The 19,398-nt window shown below is 40.4% G+C and overlaps 1 protein-coding gene across 1 annotated transcript in view; it reads left to right on the top strand.

The window, feature by feature from the left end:
- Positions 1-18,015, top strand: part of LOC138707433 (Kruppel-like factor 3) — a 50,753-nt gene extending 32,738 nt beyond the window's left edge. The window contains exon 2 of the mRNA XM_069836844.1: positions 16,785-18,015. Coding sequence (XP_069692945.1) covers positions 16,785-17,849 — 1,065 coding nt within the window. The 3' untranslated portion in view covers positions 17,850-18,015. The remainder of the gene's footprint in view (positions 1-16,784) is intronic.
- The last annotated feature ends 1,383 nt before the right edge of the window (positions 18,016-19,398 follow it).

Here is a 19,398-nt window from a genome sequence, read left to right as displayed (position 1 = left end):
GGGGAAAAAAACGAGGTGACGTAAGTTAAGTTGTTATTGCAGGGAACGCCTCAATTACTAGGTCGTTGAGTTGTTTACATTTTTTATTCTATTCTACACGACGAGTGAAACCACTTCTCCCATCTCTCGGCACTACAATCTTGCAAGCAAATCGCCAGCTCCCCATAGGGCTGATTCCTTCCGGCCTCCCAAATAACAGTCTATATGGATTTCTGGATTCGCCCATACGTGCTACATGCCCTGCCCATCTCAAACGTCTGGATTTAATGTTTCTAATTAACTTATGTCAGGTGAAAAATACAATACGTGCAGTTCTGCGTTGTGTGACTTTCTCCATTCTCCTGTAACCATCCCTTATTATTATTATCATCATTATTATTATTATTATTATTATTATTATTATTATTATTATTATAAACGGCTGGTTCACATTAGGCCTTCTATTCGGAGTTACTATGACCCAGCAGTGAGACCTAGTAAATTTACTACGTTTACCCTTCTGCTAGGCGCATTCCGAAATCATATTAGCTGACTACACTGAAGTTTGTTGTGTATCTAGATTTCCTAGACCAGATCGCTCTTTGCTTCCCTAGCCGGCAATTGAGGAACACAATGGAATAATGTTGATGTCTAAAATGAGGAATCGGGATGAAACCGAGAAAAACACCAACTGCGACCTTCTCCGCCCCAACTGCCGCTAAGGATTTTTCAATGGCCGGGACTCGACCCCGGATTGGTTGCGTGACAGTTCGAAGGTCTGGACCATTCAGCTATGACAGAGCCATCGACTAGTTACATTTTAGAGGTTCCCAGTGGTGCATTTTGACGATGTTTCCAAACAGATAATACCTATTCAGAACTACAACATTCGCTTTGTAATCGGCAAATCGCTGACGTAACTGAAGCTGCTAGCAACCACAGTTTTCAAGAGTTTTCAATCTAGCAGGTGAAGATAATTCGCCGAACACCGTAATATCAGAAATATTACGCACTGTGGAGGCCGGGAGGAATGCGGATGTGGCGACCACTGCTAATCACCCTGTGCGTGACAATGACGACAAATATCTCGGCATTGTTGAGCGCGCAGTGGAAGAGTGACCCAAGTCGAAAAGCTGACATTCGCGACACGTCGTTGTGGAGATCGAACTGCGAACAGCACTCGCTCTCAAGCAAGCAGGAGACTTAAATACAGAAGCAGAAGGAAATGTCTAATTCAGTGCAAGTAGCCTAAATGTATGTCTTGCCACACTTCTACGAGAAGCTTAAAATGAACGGGCTATTCCATATGAAATCGATCAGTAAAAAACTTCGCATTTTTTTATACTCTAACTTTTTCCCTATTTATACAAGTTGCTGAGGAGAGTGCATCTGCAAAAATATACTATCGAAAGTCAAACGGTTTGCGTATTGTTGAGCGACAAATTTAGCGTCTTTTAGAAAAACAAGCATCTTTCAGCGCTCAGAACTCTGGAACCATTTACTGCGGAACATTGAACGGAAGCTCATTTTGAAGCTGACATTTAGTAGGTTATGTTAAGAAGTAAGCCTTATCTTTATTGTATACAGAGAGACAGATAATCTGATTTTAATTACTTTTAGGTTTTTTGCCCATTTGTAAAAATGTAAAAAATATTGAGAAAAAACCTTGCATTATTAAGAGGAATTCGGCATTGTTTGCTTAGGCAATAAGTTTTGAGGGTATTAAATATATTATTTTCACACGTCTAGACTTGAACGGTGCAGTACCGCACGCACTGGCCGAGAGCTGAAGATAAGCGAGCGTTTGGCGTCATTTTACTCCTGTGTTTATGAAAACCTGTGATAAAGCTAGCACAGCCATGACTGCTAGACGACACATCACGTGTTTATGTCTCCTGGCCTTGCTTAACTCGGCTAGCTCCCGCCTCACAGTCAGCTGGTTAGTTCACGCGCGTACTATTTATTTTCTTTATTTGGTATTTTCAATACTTTATCAACATGCCATCAGTAAAAAATATGTGTTTATTTGTACTTTCAATGCGGAATCTAACTATATATTTTTAAAATATTTGTTCCTTGGCAAAGGTGTCCTAATGAGGAAAAATCTAAATTTCTCCATTTCCATAAAAAGTAAGAAAATCTGTTTATATGTCAATATAAACTTTAATTTCTCAGAATCAAAATAAACCATGATTTTGATCATTGGGTGAAAGGGTTTCGGAGCTACAACAGTTTAAATTTGCAAATTTTATGAAAATACGATAAATTTAAATATTTTTAATTTAAACACTATGAAGTTCTGATGCCTAAAAAACTTTGCACAAAGCATTGTATCACAGTTCTCTACGTACGAAAAAAGTTTTATTGTATTTAGAAATTGTAAGGTCAATTTTCTCTATATTTCGGTCGATTTGAGATGGAATAGCTCGAACATTGTTATATATATATATATATATATATATATATATATATATATATATATATATATATGAAAACTATGTTCCATGTGAGAGATCTTTAATAGACTACGAAGAAATGATTGAATATGACAAGGACTCGTAAGGGAAACTGTCACAGTTTATGTCTGAAACTTCTACCTCGAAAGTTTGTGTAGGGTAACTACTGTAGGAAAAGACACATAGCCTACAAAGAAAGACTTAGCTGTCAAAACTGTAGGGTCTAAAGCTAAAGAAATTGTTTATAAAATGGCTTGAAATATTTAGCTCTGCTGGTAGACTACTTGAATATCCTGTTTGCGAAGTCACAACTTGTAATTCACAAGAACAGCTTCCAAAATATCATAAAATCTGAATTTGAGTTGCTGTGTGTTTCAAAGGGTCATTAAATAACCTACTACCACAATGCTACCGGTGATTCTCAAATGTAGCATAAATAGTGGTAGGCCTATACCTAACTTATGATTGGCGAGGAGATGGTGTTTAGTATAAAGTTCCTGTACAATGGAAAACATTATTATGTACTTCAAGCCATCTTTTCCGTCCTAGTACTGACAGATAAATTGATTTTTATCAACGACGTTTTGATTTATCTAGAGAAAATCAAAACTCGAGTGGGATTTAATTGACTATTACACGATTAGAAGAAAGTACATAAAGATTAGAAGTAACGAAGTACTCCAATACAATAAAATATTAATTGACTTACGAAAATACAACTGTCTTCAAATGCATTATTGTACCATCTCAACATTACAAATATTACGCTAGATGCATGCTAGATGGCAGTAGTGAGCAATGCCTTCTCGTCGAGAAGTTCTCGATCTATTATACACGATGGCAATGTTACTAGTCAAGAAGGCTTTGTTGATTCAGTTTCATTTTTATTAAAATGCAATAACTTATTCCACTTCAATTGTCCGAATCCAACGTCACTTGACAGATGTTTTTCAATAAATCTTAATATTAAACAATCTCTGATACGTGATTATCCATAATATCATATAGCAGAAGCTATAACATAGCCTAACTAATATACACAAGTGTTAGAAAAGTTTTAATTAACGACGATGATATAAAAAATAAACATGAATAATTTTAAAAGGAATAATTATTGAATGTACAATTTTCAAATTTGAATGTGGTTGGTGGTTCAATTGATGTTATATTGGACGTGTGCGTAATAGAAATGGAACTCGTTAATTTAGGCCTACATGGTGTATTCAACTTATTCAGGATTTCCGAATGGTGCTCTTCATTTATTTGTAAATCAGATTTCAGAAGATGCACAGGTATGATCAGTGATTTTTATTAATTCTTGTTCTTGAATGCCAATGAGAGTCATATTTGAAACTACTGTGCATCGACTGGAGTGGTTTGTAATTATATATATATTTTTGACGTCCAGACCAGCGCAGTTTCAAATGTTGGCAAACAAAGAAACAAATGCTAGGGACGCGATAAAATTAAACAAATGCTAGGGGCGCGATAAAATTAAACAAATGCTAGGGACGCGATAAAATTGTGCGATAAGCAGCCATGATTGGTTGAAATTCGTCCTTTCGTACCGTTTTATTGGTCAAAAGTAGTATGACGTAGTAGGAATGTAATAGTCATCTTAAGAACTGTGTACAAAATTCCAAATTGCATTTCCACCAGAATTGCGGAATGTGGTTTATGTTCTGTGTGTCTGTTTACAATGTGAAACTAAGAGCGGAGTTTGTTCTGCGCTCATAAGGTCTCGTACTCGGCACAAGCGATATTCAGTGTTGATCAGCCGGTCAGTCTATGTTTATTTTTCTTGTTTCCAGTGCATTGCAATATTGTTGCTGTATGGTGTTCCAAACTGTGAATTTTCATATTATTTGATGAAGAATGGATAGAACAGAGAAAAATTCTCTCCGGCACCGGGACTGGACCCGGGTTTTCAGCTCTGCGTGCTGACGCTTTATCCACTAAGTCACACCGGATTCCAGTACCGATGTCGGATCGAATCCACTCAATTTAAGTTCTACCTCTCAGTTTTCCCTTTAGTGACCTACCCTCAATGTATTGTGTCACAGAATATATGACAGTGGCACAATGTCCAACACACTAATGTGCAGAGGTGCACTCATTATAGGGACCGGATTTTTATATAATTACATATTATATTTATTTTAACCTAACAGTATATAAATAACAAATCTTTGTGAATCTAGTAATTTCCATTAATATATTAAAATTTGTTACTACAAATTTTTACATATTTACCCAACATTACATATTATGGCTTGGTATTACATAAGTCTACATATTTGGAGGTTTTATTCATTTTTACTTCTTTAAAAGGAAAAAGAAGTTTACAATTTGAAATAAGCCTTTTCACCTACCCGAGAAAGGATATATTTCGGGACGAAACATAACATCTAAGTTCCAGGAAGTAAAAGAGGCACTCACCCCTTACCGCCCACTGTAAATATGAATGAACAAAAGGCAACCTTTCTCATACAACTACTCTGTATTGTGAAAATTAAGGAGGGAATAATCTCATACGCATAAGCGGACTACATAGTAGTAGGTGTAAAGACCTTACAAAGTTAAAAGATACAATAAACATCATAGTAAAATGATGCAATAAAAACAAGTTTGATATAAATGTGAACAAGACAGAAATGATGATACTCACAAATGGAGGAAGAGCACCAGAAACAGTAGAAATCGTCATGAAGAACAGAAAATAAAAAATTGTACCATACTACAAATATCTAGGCTTAACAATACAAACCAGCGCAGATATTGATATTAAATATTTTCATGATTTTACATATTTTGGTACATATTCAGTTTATTTTTCTTACATAAATATGTACATATTTCATACCTTGATATTACATAAAAATCCGGTCCTTACTCATTACGAGTGATTAAGTGACCGGGATCCGACGGGATGAGCGCCGTCTTGAATCACTAAGTGAACTTTCAGTCAGCAGTTTTGTAACGTTCACCAAATCCAAAGAACGACCCCGAAAAAGATATAGGATCTCCAATTAGGCATTCTGGATATTGCTCACTGGACCATGCCTGTCAAAATTGTGACAGAGAAAGACGTAATAATACATATGGCTAAGCATCACCGAATTCATATAGCATTATGAATTTAGTTTTTTAATAAAATCAAATATTATGAGAGTAGAATATTCGTGTGAAATTAGTTTTATTTGATTTGAGGGGGAATGCAGGGGACAGAGTCCGAGTTCCCGAAATGGTAAACAGAGTTATAGGGGAGATATTTCTCATTTCTCCCATGTCAGTCCAAATCTAAGGGTTGGGATACGCGATTCCCGTGATATTTTATGAAAATATTTGCGAGGACAGGGTTTATCGGAGTAGTCCTAATTCCTGCTAGCGTCGCAATCTGCATTATATTTACGGAATTACTGACAAATGCAAAATGGCTAGTCTGGTATGAAAGTCCAAGTAAACATCCATGTGATCGTTCTCGTATGAAAAGCTTCATTATTCAGTCCACGATGAAATAAAAGGAAGGCGATACGCAATAATCCATGTCACCCAGCCTGATACTCCGCAACCGGATGTTCATGCAACCATCTTGCTCAACATGCCAAAGTAGTGAATCATAACATAACACCTCTCCAAAAATGTAACTGCAATAGCCATCAAAAACACTTTATTATTTTTTTAGTCCGATTCCAGGCGACGAAATAAATTGTTTGAATGCTTTATTTCCAATAATCCCAATGAATTTTATATTGTTGGTGTGTGAGGTAAACGATACAGTAATTTGCATCGTTTCCTGTGACCAATATGTACAGTTACTAAAAAAATATGAAGGTTGTGGCATAAATCATGGCATTTTTTCGAAGTTAAGCGGCTGTATCACGAGATGGCGTATGTTGCATTGCATCCATAGTAAGTGGTCACCGTTAATCCTTTCTTACCTATAGATACCATATGGCAATAATTAACTTTATAACATTTATATACTTGTGTGTTACATATGAAGGTAAATTTTGTTGGATAACTTCTATTTCAATACATTTTCAACAATATAGTTTTGTTTCAAATGTTGCCACTCCCGTAACTTGGTCACTGAATTGATCCTAATACAGCTATTTGTTTCAACATGGATTGCTTGTAAATTTAATTTGGGTTAGAAAGGGTTAAGATCATTTTATAGGTAATTTTTCTGTGATTTTAGGTCAATGAACGAGCTCTAATTATCAGAAATATTATATTTAGGAATTAATCTCAAAACTGACGGGACGTTTAAATTTATGAGTAATCCTTTTTAACATCTTACTTAAATTTTCAAAGAACGATATTGAGTCCGGCGAGGTTAACTGAAATTTTCGTCAATTTTTTATTTTTCTCCATTTCGGATTAACCGAAATTTCGGACTATCGGTTTTCGGACTGACGAGATTCTACAGTACGTAATTTCCAATTATAAACACGTGTAAAAGAAGTCAACAGAAATTGCTTCAGTCACATCAGGCATGCGTCCGGGATCGGATCCTAGCTTCTCCTTGCCCAAATTCGTCACATGTTTCAATAAAATCGTGTATTTTATCATTGTCACATGGTGAGTGATCCATTATCCAGTCATTTTGTTAGTTGCAGTTGCTCATTGTTTACAGTTTTAGCGTAGTCTCTTTGCCGTAATTCCTCGGCAACTGAAACGGAACCATAAAAGCATAAACGTAACGTTACTGCTGGTGTCAGGGGAAGGCGCGGAGAATTGCGCACAATTAATGCTCTCATTCCACAAGAATGTACACGGCTAAATAATCAACTTACATAATAATGGACGCACTGCACTAATCGCCAGGGAAGATAAATCTAAGCCGTAAATATTACCCTCAAGTGTTGAATACAGCACGTGTAGCGATCTTTATCTACAGCGAGTTCCTGTTAACTGTGGCGTGAAGATGAAGAGTTTGATGCAATGTTGTTGATTAAGTAACAGCTGATAATGCTCGCATTTAACTGTGAATAATTCTGCAGGCTTTCATCAGTAAATAATGACACAAAAGAAAGAAATCCGTCCAAATGATTTGGAAGAGAACAACATACAGCCCAGGGACGGGGAACTGAGCAGGCCGCATGATTACGTACGTACAGGTACGGAAATACAATTTGGAGCTTCCTTATTGCATGTTTCGCTCACAACACAATGTGCATGTGCAGTAACAAGAGCCCCTGTATATAGGCTACTTGTGGAGAGTCGTGTTGTTGCCTACATACAGGTTGACACGCGTCAAAAAGAGCTCCAACTTTTAATTCCGTGTGTGTACAACAGCAACTTTAGCGGGAGGAGCTAAGCTCTGAGAGAGAGGCTGTTCCCCTTCCCTGATGTAGACGGAAGGATTGCTAGGATCAGAAATTTCCACCGCAGAGATGTAATTTAACTATTTATGGGCAACACTGACCCGTAAAATCATCAAACATTAAAACTCCGTATGTCTCTGGACAAAATTTTATTGAGTTAAATTTCCGTAACAATGATAACCGGACAAATACGATATGTGTAGCTATATATTTGTAATTATAACGTAGCTAATCGTCACTCGAACACAACATCAATAAGTCAGTGGTACCTCCATTCGTTATACGCAGTATTCTGTGAGAATTATTCATGTCGCTGTAATTAAAAATTGCCTGATCAATTATTTTATAAGTCTGTTTGTATTTTGAATCAATTTCATTTACACAGTTGACAAACAATGTTGAAATATTAAAGCAATGTAAAATTATAACAAGATAACACGCCAATACAAAACAAATCAATCTCGTCAGATTTTAATTAAATCGTCATTTTGTGTGTGACTTCATATTAACCCTAATGGTCACAAGCTTTTCAGCGCCTTCCTTATACCAAGTGAGATAGTTGAAATACACCAGTAATTTTTTTTGTATATTTTCAGTTGTTTAAAGCAATTTTTTATTATTTCTTTGATCAGCGGAAGAAGGCACATAAGTCAGAAAAATGAATTTTTCAGGAAAGAGATTTTTAAAATTTGTTCTTAACTAAATATAGGTCCTAAGTATAATAATGAAATTCATGTACGTTGCCAAAGTAAGACCCTTTTCAATTTAACATACAAGAAATATTATTATTTCAAAAATTAGAAAAAATACTAGACTTACGTGATTAGGTAGAACAAAAAAATCGACTTTTTGACTTATGTGCATTTTCCCGCCTATCAAAGATTTAGTGACATTATTTAAACTTTACTTATTTATTTATGATACTAAAATTATTTATATATCTATCTGTTTGCCTATCCGTTCGAACCCATTTTCCGTCCGCTCCTCTGTCCGTCTGTCTCCGTCTGTCGGTCCGCTCCTCTGTCCGTCTGTCTCCGTCTGTCGGTCCGCTCCTCTGTCCGTCTGTCTCCGTCTGTCGGTCCGCTCCTCTGTCCGTCTATCTCCGTCTGTCGGTCCGCTCCTCTGTCCGTCTATCTCCGTCTGTCGGTCCGCTCCTCTGTCCGTCTGTCGGTCCGCTCCTCTGTCCGTCTATCTCCGTCTGTCGGTCCGCTCCTCTGTCCGTCTGTCGGTCCGCTCCTCTGTCCGTCTGTCTCCGTCTGTCGGTCCGCTCCTCTGTCCGTCTGTCTCCGTCTGTCGGTCCGCTCCTCTGTCCGTCTGTCTCCGTCTGTCGGTCCGCTCCTCTGTCCGTCTATCTCCATCTGTCGGTCCGCTCCTCTGTCCGTCTGTCTCCGTCTGTCTGTCCGCTTCTCTGTCCGTCTGTCTTTCCGTCCGTCTGTCGTTACAACATAAAAACAACTAAAACAAAATTTACGAATAATATGACACATTTCCGAGAAGAGGAAGAAAACATAACATACCATAACAAGCGGGGTAATCTTTAAACAATATTACTAACAAAACTAGAAAACAATAAATATACAATGCATTTTGTTTTGTGAGAAGCTTATTTAGCAAAAGCACAAAGCCACAAATGCCTGTTCTAGTGCACATTGATTTCATACACTAATATTATAGCTGGGGTAACCAGCATACCCCACTTGGTAGGCTATTGCGAGGGTTAAATAAAAGAATATAATATTTCATGTGAAATATTTCCTGGTGAATTATCATCACAATTATAATCATCTTCATACAAATCATGATGAAACCTATCGATCAGTTCCAATCACACTGGAAAATCATCTTGCCATCTTCTCTTAGGACAGCCCAAATCTTTAAACCTGAAGGGACTGTACAGTGAAGCTTCCTTGTCCATCCGTGAGATGTGATCTTACCAGCTTTCTTTCATCACTATTCTATTCTCATTTAAGTTAAATTAATGTTCTTAATTATTTTCTAATGATTGTGAGGTAGTTTATTTCGTCTTGTCGATAATATTCTGCACAAAGGTCTATCTTCTAAATCTCATTTCTGCACAATCGATCTTCCTTCGATCCGATCTATTCAGTGCCGAATTTTTTTACCCTACATTAAAGCTGGAACAGCCATTGACCTGATGTATTAACTAGTACATACTAAACGCGAATAAAATTCGTTTAGATCTCAGTAGAAACTGCTGTACACAGACGCATGGACGGACAGACAGCTGAGCAGACAAGCAGGCAGGCAGGTATTCAGGCAGGCAGGGAGGCAGGTAGTCAGGCAGGTAGATAGGCAGGCAAGCAGGTAGTCAGGCAGGCAGGCAGGTAGACAGGCAGGTAGATAGGCAGGCAAGCAGGTAGTCAGGCAGGCAGGTAGGCAGGCAGGCAGGCAGGCAGGCAGGTAGACAGGCAGGCAGCTATTCAGGCAGGCAGGCAGGTAGACAGGCAGGCAGGTATTCAGGTAGACAGGCAGGTAGACAGGCAGGCAGGCAGGTAGACAGGCAGACAGGCAGGCAGGTAGTCAGGTAGGCAGGCAAACAGGAAGGTATTCAGGCAGGCAGGTAGGCAGGCAGGCAGGTATGTAGGCAGGTAGACAGGCAGGCAGGCAGGTATTCAGGCAGGCAGGTAGACAGGCAGGCAAGCAGGTATGTAGGCAGGTAGACAGGCAGGCAGGTAGTCAGGCAGGTAGTCAGGCAGGCAGGCAAGTAGACAGGCAGGTAGATAGGCAGGCAAGCAGGTAGTCAGGCAGGCAGGTAGGCAGGCAGGCAGGTAGACAGGCAGGCAGCTATTCAGGCAGGCAGGCAGGTAGACAGGCAGGCAGGTATTCAGGTAGACAGGCAGGCAGGCAGGTAGACAGGCAGACAGGCAGGCAGGTAGTCAGGTAGGCAGGAAAGCTGGAAGGTATTCAGGCAGGCAGGTAGGCAGGCAGGTATGTAGGCAGGTAGGCAGGCAGGCAGGCAGGCAGGTATTCAGGCAGGCAGGTAGACAGGCAGGCAAGCAGGTATGTAGGCAGGTAGACAGGCAGGCAGGTAGTCAGGCAGGCAGGTTAGACAGGCAGGCAGGTATTCAGGCAGGCAGGCAGGTATGTAGGCAGGTAGGCAGGCAGGCAGACAGGCAGGCAGGCAGGTAGACAGGCAGGCAGGTATGTAGGCAGGTAGACAGGCAGGTAGGCAGGCAGGCAGGTAGACAGGCAGGCAGGCAGTTATGTAGGCAGGTAGACAGGCAGGCAGGCAGGTAGTCAGGCAGGTATTCAGGCAGGCAGGTAGACAGGTAGGTGGACAGGCAGGCAGGCAGGTATTCAGGCAGGTAGGCAGGCAGGTAGACAGGCAGGCAGGCAGGTGGGCAGGTAGGTATTCAGGAAGGTATTCAGGCAGGCAGACAGGCAGGTAGACAGACAGGCAGGCAGGCAGGTAGACAGGCAGGTAATCAGGCAGGCAGGCAGGTAGACAGGCAGGTAATCAGGAAGGCAGGCAGGCAGGTAGACAGACAGGCAGACATGCTGTAAACGTGTTTTTCCGTGAAGATCTTGCATCTCAATACATATTGTTATATACAGTGTAATGAGAAAAGTAAAATTATTAATCATAATGGAATAAATTATCGACAGAGTGGATGTACTTGGCATGTGGTATATTGCTTTACACCAGTGAGAATATGGAATTTTGAACGTTGTTCGGCAAAAGTAATGAATATTTTTTCACTTTTTATATTAATATATTAATCACTTGTTAGTCATAAAAATAATGAAGTAATTTATGAACTAACGTAATAAGTATTTGCAACCCGTACTTCGGTTAGACCATAATGCTTCATTGGATTAAAGTATTTAATAGGCCTATAATCAATCGGTCAAATTATTCCAAAACACACAAATTGTCTCTCAATACTGCCAATGTCTTAATGTAACATGTGCATTTTAGGTCTCTTGACAATAGACGAACAATCCCCCGATCGTTTGGTGAAACTTGTTGTAAAACACATTTTAACATAGAATCAGCCTCTCCGCTTTCATACGAGGTAACAGCAGTTGACGAGCTGGTCAACAGTTTCTTGCAGTCGCTCACTATTGCAGGCTGTAATCGCAACGGCTCGAGGTGGGGCATTATTTTCAATTGCGCCATTCACACTAGACGACCGATCGGCACGACCAAACTTCTGCAGTCAGTCTTGCTTGAAAACAACGTGCAGGAAAGTGTTTCATTACTGTCCTCAGGTGCTAATTTATCGATTGTGATTGTAGAGAGCCAAATAATCTTTTGGACATTTTGAAAGAATTAAAAAATATATCATTTAATCCTCAATTAGATCGTCACGAAGTGTACAGAATAATCCCTTTCATGTTGAGCACTTATAAGAGAATGAACATGATATTTTCTTGCCCTTCTACATTTCCTATTTTTCAACAGGTAAGAAAGCAACAATACCTCTTCATTCTCCGGCGCCATCACCAATGATACAGGAGGAAATGTGCAGTCGATCAGATTAGTTGCTCTTTCAATTATCACATCGACGACTAATCTCTTCGAACAATAGTTGCGATCGTCTAGTGTGAAAGAGGCATTACAGACAGGATTCATATTCAACATTCTTAGGCAACTACAAGTTTATGAAATTATTTTTCAGAGAACAAATCTGTCGTAAATGCATCTTTCATGTAAGAACATTACAACTACTTCTACAACCTAAATGATAAATTTCTGTTTTCTATAGTCTCATCGTGACGACCATATGCGCTTCGTATATCTAAGCATTATTCAAATTAGCTGAATGCTTCGAAGTTATTAAAGACACTGACTTACTGCGTACCGTGAATATTTGTCGGTAAGGCAAGGACCGTGGAACGTATTGCAATTAAACATTACGTCATTGAGGTCACAACCTTTACAACGGTGCACTCGTCTTCCAGAACAAATTATCATTTCTTGAGCAGAAATTTATCAACTTGGTGTTCCACTTTAAAGCATACACAATGTAATCATGACCTCTGTTCATGTCAAGAAGTAACTACAAGGAAATAGTGTGACTGTGAGATGTTCTAGACGCACAGTCGACCAAATTACGGCCCGTGGGCCACATACAACCCACCATGGCTTTTTTTTTGTGGCCCGCCTTTGTTCTCGCAAAAATAGAAATTAATAAACTAAATTAGGTCTACTAGCGAGTTTAGAGCTTTATTTCTTGAACACGAGTGTTCCAGCGAAACTTGGTCCGACTCTGTGCGGGATGATTAGTCCATATTGGTGAATATAACATAATAAGTGGACACATTAGCTAGTCGTTTGCTTTACGAGTGGATATCCGCAAATTGATTTATGAAAAAGCTCGCATGTGTGAAATCACCCCGATTGCTATTTCTGCTTAGCATTTTAGTTCTTTTAACAACACGTTTGAATGATTTGAACACCATATTTACAACACCATATTTTAATAGTGCAACGAAGTAATTTCAGTGTAAGTTAATGTTACTCAACACTTGAATTTCTGCAAAAAAAAAAACAGTCAAATTTTCCTAAAGTTAATTATCTACAACCCAGGTGGTGACAGGATTTTTTCACGTTGCCAAACTTTCAGAACGGCCCCGAGGTTCACTCAGCCTCCTATAAAATTGAGTACCGGGTCTTTCCCGGGGGTAAAAGGCGGTCAGAGCGTGGTGCCGACCACACCACCTCATTCTAGTGCCAAGGTCATGGAAAGCATGGGGCTCTACCTCCATGCCCCCCAAGTGCCTTCATGGCATGTTACGGGGATACCTTTACCTTTTACCTTTTACCTGTATCACTATTTGTGGAAGTTACTGATGGTATTGAAAAACCATTATTAGAAATTAATAGGTTTTGTGAAAACATATTCTGAAATTCTTTTATTTTGGTCTCCATTTGCTTCTTATGTGTACTGTACACCGGAACAACTGCAAATAGAACATCTGGAATTGTAGTTTGGCGATCCAATGACAGATGTCTTCTACCCTAAAGAGCTGATAATAATCTATGATTTAAGGGGAGACTTAAAGGTGAAATGACTAAGACTGATAAGTGTTACCACTTTTTAAATATTTTATCTTTTAATCTATTCAACCAATAATGACCAAATTTTCTTTGAGATATTTTTAACAAATAATTTTAATACAATTTTGCTCATTTTTGCTTCCTTTTCAAGAAAAAAATATCTTGTATGACACATTTCACAGCGTATTTTGAGGAAACTACTGAATTGATTCCCGATATGCTCAGTCAATTTAAGAGAGCAGTATATTATAATAAATGATTGAAAGAATTTTAGTTTTGTTCTTTGAAATTTGCAGAAATTTGATCTGAACAAATGTAACTTTTCGATCTGAAAAGGATCAAATTTCTGCACATTTAAATGACGAAACCAAAATTCTTTTAATCATTTATTATCATTATACCCTGCTATCTTAAATTGACTGAAGATATTGGGAATTGAATCAATGGCTTTTCCTAAACACGCAATGAAGTATTTCAATAAAACAATTTTCATCTCGAAATGGAAGCACAAACGAGCAAAATTTGTTCAACTTTTGTTTGAATTGTCTCAAAGAATAACCTCCTGAAATTAGCGACATTACTTATGGTTCACCCTGTGTATGTGAGCAAAGATCTTCAAAAATTAAAAATACAAAATTAAATCGAGCTTGTGTGACGAAAATCAACACAACACCACTGAACAAAACCCAGATATCAGCAATGCTACTGTATTTTCAAAAAGCCAGTTTCACACTTTCCATTAGGTAAATATGCATGCAATTTTCTACAAACATTTGCAAACAGCTTTTTTCTGTGAATTTATATTCGATTAAACGAAGATTAACTACCCTATACCGCCAATGTTAAATTTGCTTATTTAGTGACCCATTATCTCAGGAGCTGCTGAAATATCGTATTGAAATTTTAAATGACAAAAATACAAGGTTTCTAAGCAAACTGATGCACATCTGTCAGGAATACAATTTTTTAAAAAGAATTTAATCTTATAAAATTTATATTCTTATTTTTCTACTAAAAATTTCTCTCGTTATCTAAGACATGTACCACTTAATGTGTGTGAATTTCAGTAATGCGTTGTAAATATGTGTTCAAAATTTCATCCTACTTTTTATAGTCCCTGAGAAAATTTGTAAAAAAATAACAAAACATCAACATTATTACTTTAAAACTTCAAAAATCTATTTAGAACTTATATTTATTGTTAAAGTTTATGTCACATTGTTTAGAGACCGTTTATCTTCATCCTATAAAATTTTCAGTATGATATTTTCAGTAGTTCCTGAGATGGGTTATTAAATAAGCTAATTGAAAATTGGTGCATTATGGATAGGACACTTAACCTCTCCTTTATTATTATCAGTATAACATGTGGCTCGCGACTCATCATTCTTATAGTTGCTGTCTCCTCCCCCAAAAACGTTCGGTTGCACTTGTTCTATAATCTTCGCAGCGGCCGACGTTGAAGGTGGAAACAAACGAAACAAATACTTATTCCTAATCTATAGAAAGTTACGTTCAAAATTCCTGGACTAGAAATTCCATTCCAATCGAGATAGGAAAATGTGGAACGGACTGGATGTTGAGCAACAGATAAATACCAGTTAAAATATTCCTTGAGACAAGTGACAATTTCAGCAACTACGAGTAATAATTCTGAAACAGGATTATGCACTTGACATACTCTAGCTCTGAAACGCCTGTGTTTAGAACAGAAGAGAAGGAAGTGACAGGCCTATTCCGATGTACAGAGGTGACACAATATTGTAACTAACAACTTCCGTAAGATGACTCATCTGCGAAGCGCTAAAACAAGCCTTGCTACAAACAGAGCCTGTTGTTTCTTAAAATTGCCACCGGCGAGGACGACAATTTAGAAGCATCGGAAGGATTTTATCAAGTTTAATGAAATGCAGGCTTAAGGGGACCCTGCGCGACGCGTCTTCCAGCGCGAGGCCCGCGCAGCCGTGCCCGGGCGAACGAGGCCGTCGTCGCCGGCAACGGTCCGCGCACTCTCGCCTGCCCAACCAGCAAATTTCTCACAGACTCGGGAATACACTACACTGCTATGCGGGCATTCGGCCTACGTACAGCAGTTACACGGGAAACGTGTGACCGGGCAGTTAACGCAATTTCCTTTACTTCCACCAGAAAAGGGCAACACGCTCGCTTCCGTTATCGCAAAAGACCTCTTTCATTTTTTTTTTGGTATTTTTGCATCATAATAGCCGTTGTAATACGCACCTAATAGCTTTTCATAATATTGGTAGCGAGGGATGCGGCGTTGCCACAATGACCACTACAAACCAGCTGACATATCACTTGGAATTTGCTACTCTACTCCATTAATTCAAATGCTACTTAATGTGTAACTTTTAATTATAGTCAATATTAATAAATAAATATTACAATAACATTAGGGATGAATGGCAGAAGAGTAGATGTATCCTTTAATCGAGACCTTGGGTATGTGAATCACGACCTGTCCTAGGTTTGCTATTGTACGGAAGAAATATTCCTGCATTGCTTCCTCCGGGAATCGAACCAAGGACCGTTGGGTTCGGAAACGCACACGCTATCTTCAGAGACACAACGTCGAACATTTACATTATATCACATTATAATATTATGTCCATTTCAAAATTTTCTTCTTGTAAAATTCACAAGTACTTCGCACCAATTCTGACGCTTGATTATTCATTGCTACGTCTTTACGCAAAAGATTCTAACGCCATGAGTAACCATCTTCGAAGGACATTTCACACCATCGCTACAAATTATTATTATTATTTATAACACTAACACAAGTTACGCATGTGGTAGCAAACCGACAACACAGCGGCGCTCTGCGTAGTAGCAGAAGCAGCTGATAGAAAACGCTACGTTCTGATTGGTTCTGAATTCTTCAGTATTTTCATGGGAAGGGTTGCCAGCCTAAGTGCATAGTTATAGGACAGTAGGGTGAACGGCTATAACTCATGTCCCTGTTTGTTGCAGATGTGGCAAGACATAGAGACAGTCATCCTGGGAGTCGGGCCCGGGGGTCAAGTCCACGCGCACGCAGAGGCGCCGCGGAAGCTCGAGGTAGACTGTGCATTTCCTGCGGAACCGGGCTACTACGAACCCGGTTGCCGCTCCGGAGCGGGTGACCAGCAGGTGCCCGTGGTGTCGCCCGGCAACCTGTACCTGCCGTCCGAGGACCTGGGCGCCGCCAGGCCCGAGCCGTCTTCGCTCTACTTTCCCGGAGGGAAAGTCAAGTCGGAACCCGTGCCCTCCGACCAGCTGTACCTGCAGCGCCAGACGTCCGCCGGGTACTCGGGGATGCAGCCATTCTGCCCGCCCCCGTACGGCGGACAGGCGTCGCAGATCTACCCTCCGAACGGAGGAAGCAGCGCGCCTTCCACACACATTCCTTTCGGACAGATCTCGCCGCCGGCCACGCCAGAAAACTGCGGCAACTTCTACCATCACCCGTCCGGATCGAGTTACGGCGACCTGTACCACAGCCGCCACACTCATCACCACCCCCAAGTCACACACTTCAAGATACTGACGCCCCCGTCGTCTCCGCACCTCGCCGGTCATTTGCAGAATGCCGGCGGAGCCTTCCTGGCGCCCCATCAACACCAACACCCTCACCCGCACCCGCACCCCCACTCGCACCCGCACCCCCATTCACACCCGCACCCGCACCCGCACGCCAGGAACCCCGTCCCGCCGCCCCCTCCCCCCGCGAACGCCGAGCAGGCGCCGCCCAAGCCGAGGCGTCGCAGGAACTGGAGTCGACGGAAAGTGATCGTGCACACGTGCTCGCACCCGGGCTGCGGCAAGACGTACACCAAGTCGTCGCACCTGAAGGCGCACCTGCGCACCCACACGGGGGAGAAGCCGTACCAGTGCAGCTGGAAGGGCTGCGGATGGAAGTTCGCCCGCTCGGACGAGCTGACGCGCCACTACCGCAAGCACACTGGCGACCGCCCGTTCCAGTGCCGCCTGTGCGAGCGGGCCTTCTCGCGGTCCGACCACCTCTCGCTGCACATGAAGCGCCACATGACCATGTAGCGGCGCCGCAGCCACCGGCATCACCCACCTAGTCAGAAAGGCCAGCCCCATGTGCCATGGACAATGTGTAAATCTGTAAATCTTGCCACGAGCGAGCATCTGTAAATACACTTGCTGTAGTGTGTAGATTCATGTATACTCAATAAACGTACCATTTCTTATTGCACTTGTGACGAACAGCCGCATTCCCGCAGACCTCCTCATCCTACACGGACAGCTCGGTTTAAATTGGGAACCCAGAAGAGTGATCGGTCCTTGATCAATTACTGAAAGTCGAATGGCCTTAGTGGAACCTTCCATTAATCAGAGTTAAAAAGGAAGCAGAAAAAGAAAAAGAAACCACTTTTACCCAGTTAAAATAAACTAGACCCCACAGCTCTAGCCGATAATATCTCAACTTATTGCAGCGAGCCTGTCCGTGAACATCTCTCTTCCAACCACAACACCTCCGAGCTGTCACCACGTCTTCCTCGCTTTTTTCTTTTCACCTTGAAAATATAGCCCAGCACGACCAGTTCGATGCAGTGTGAACAGCATTTTGTAAGTCTTTAATTAGATGAATCCCAAACGAGACATATAAGGCGAGTTTTTTTTAAGTAGAATAAGTAAATAAACTGGCAACGTACACCCACCTGCATTGAGGCGATTGGCAAAATTACCATTCCCGTCCTTGACGGATAACCAGACAAGTTTCAGTCCATTGTTAATTTCAAGATATTCGCTCACTGGGAATGCAGGGCCCCGATCGGGATTCAATAAGACATTATACAGAGCCGGATTCAAACTCCGTTCTTGGAAGGACGACGTGGGCGCAAACTTCGAGGCAATTAATAAACATGAATGCTTGTGTAGAAAATTACAGCAATAAATAAAGCAAATCCAAGATATGTCTTAGAATTATGACTGAAAAATTGTAGTAGGTATACAATATGACAATTAAAGTTAAACATAAGTTTAACGACGCTTTAACACTGGAATGTTAAAGCGTTTACTTTCTGCAGTTGAAATCTATTATTCTGAAAAACAAATATGTTCAGAGCAGGAATTCAAGGTTCTCGAATGTGTGTCTAGAATGAATATCTCAAATGTTACGGAACTACTTGCAGATTTCACCATTAGGTAATATAGACAAATATAGGCCCAATCTGATGTTGGAACCTCCAAACAATTCCGTAACTAACAGCAGATAGCCTAAAAATTCTCAACACACGGTTGGTTGTAATCGGTAGATTAACTACGCTGAATCAACTGAGCGATTACTTAGCGTGGGTGAAATTGCTGACAACAACATGAGTCCGGGCATTGTCCTTGGATTACCTGACATTCGTCAACACGTGGCTCTAAACCCAGAATTCCTCTTCTGAACAGAAACCACCATGAAGTCTAAAATCTCATACAATTACATTCTAACGTTTCTTTATTGTTGGGAACACATTACTCAATACAATATTCACATCTAGATGCGTGTCCGTTCCTCACTTTATACTAGTCAGGTATTCACTACAATGAGTAGAAATTTTGTTCTTGCATTGGATGAAGTGAGTTGGAT

This window comes from Periplaneta americana, chromosome 10, assembly GCF_040183065.1.
Source record: "Periplaneta americana isolate PAMFEO1 chromosome 10, P.americana_PAMFEO1_priV1, whole genome shotgun sequence".
Classification (NCBI taxonomy): Eukaryota; Metazoa; Arthropoda; class Insecta; order Blattodea; family Blattidae; genus Periplaneta; species Periplaneta americana.
The sequence above is the reverse complement of the archived record's forward strand: the minus strand, read 5'-3'. Positions and strand labels throughout refer to the sequence as shown.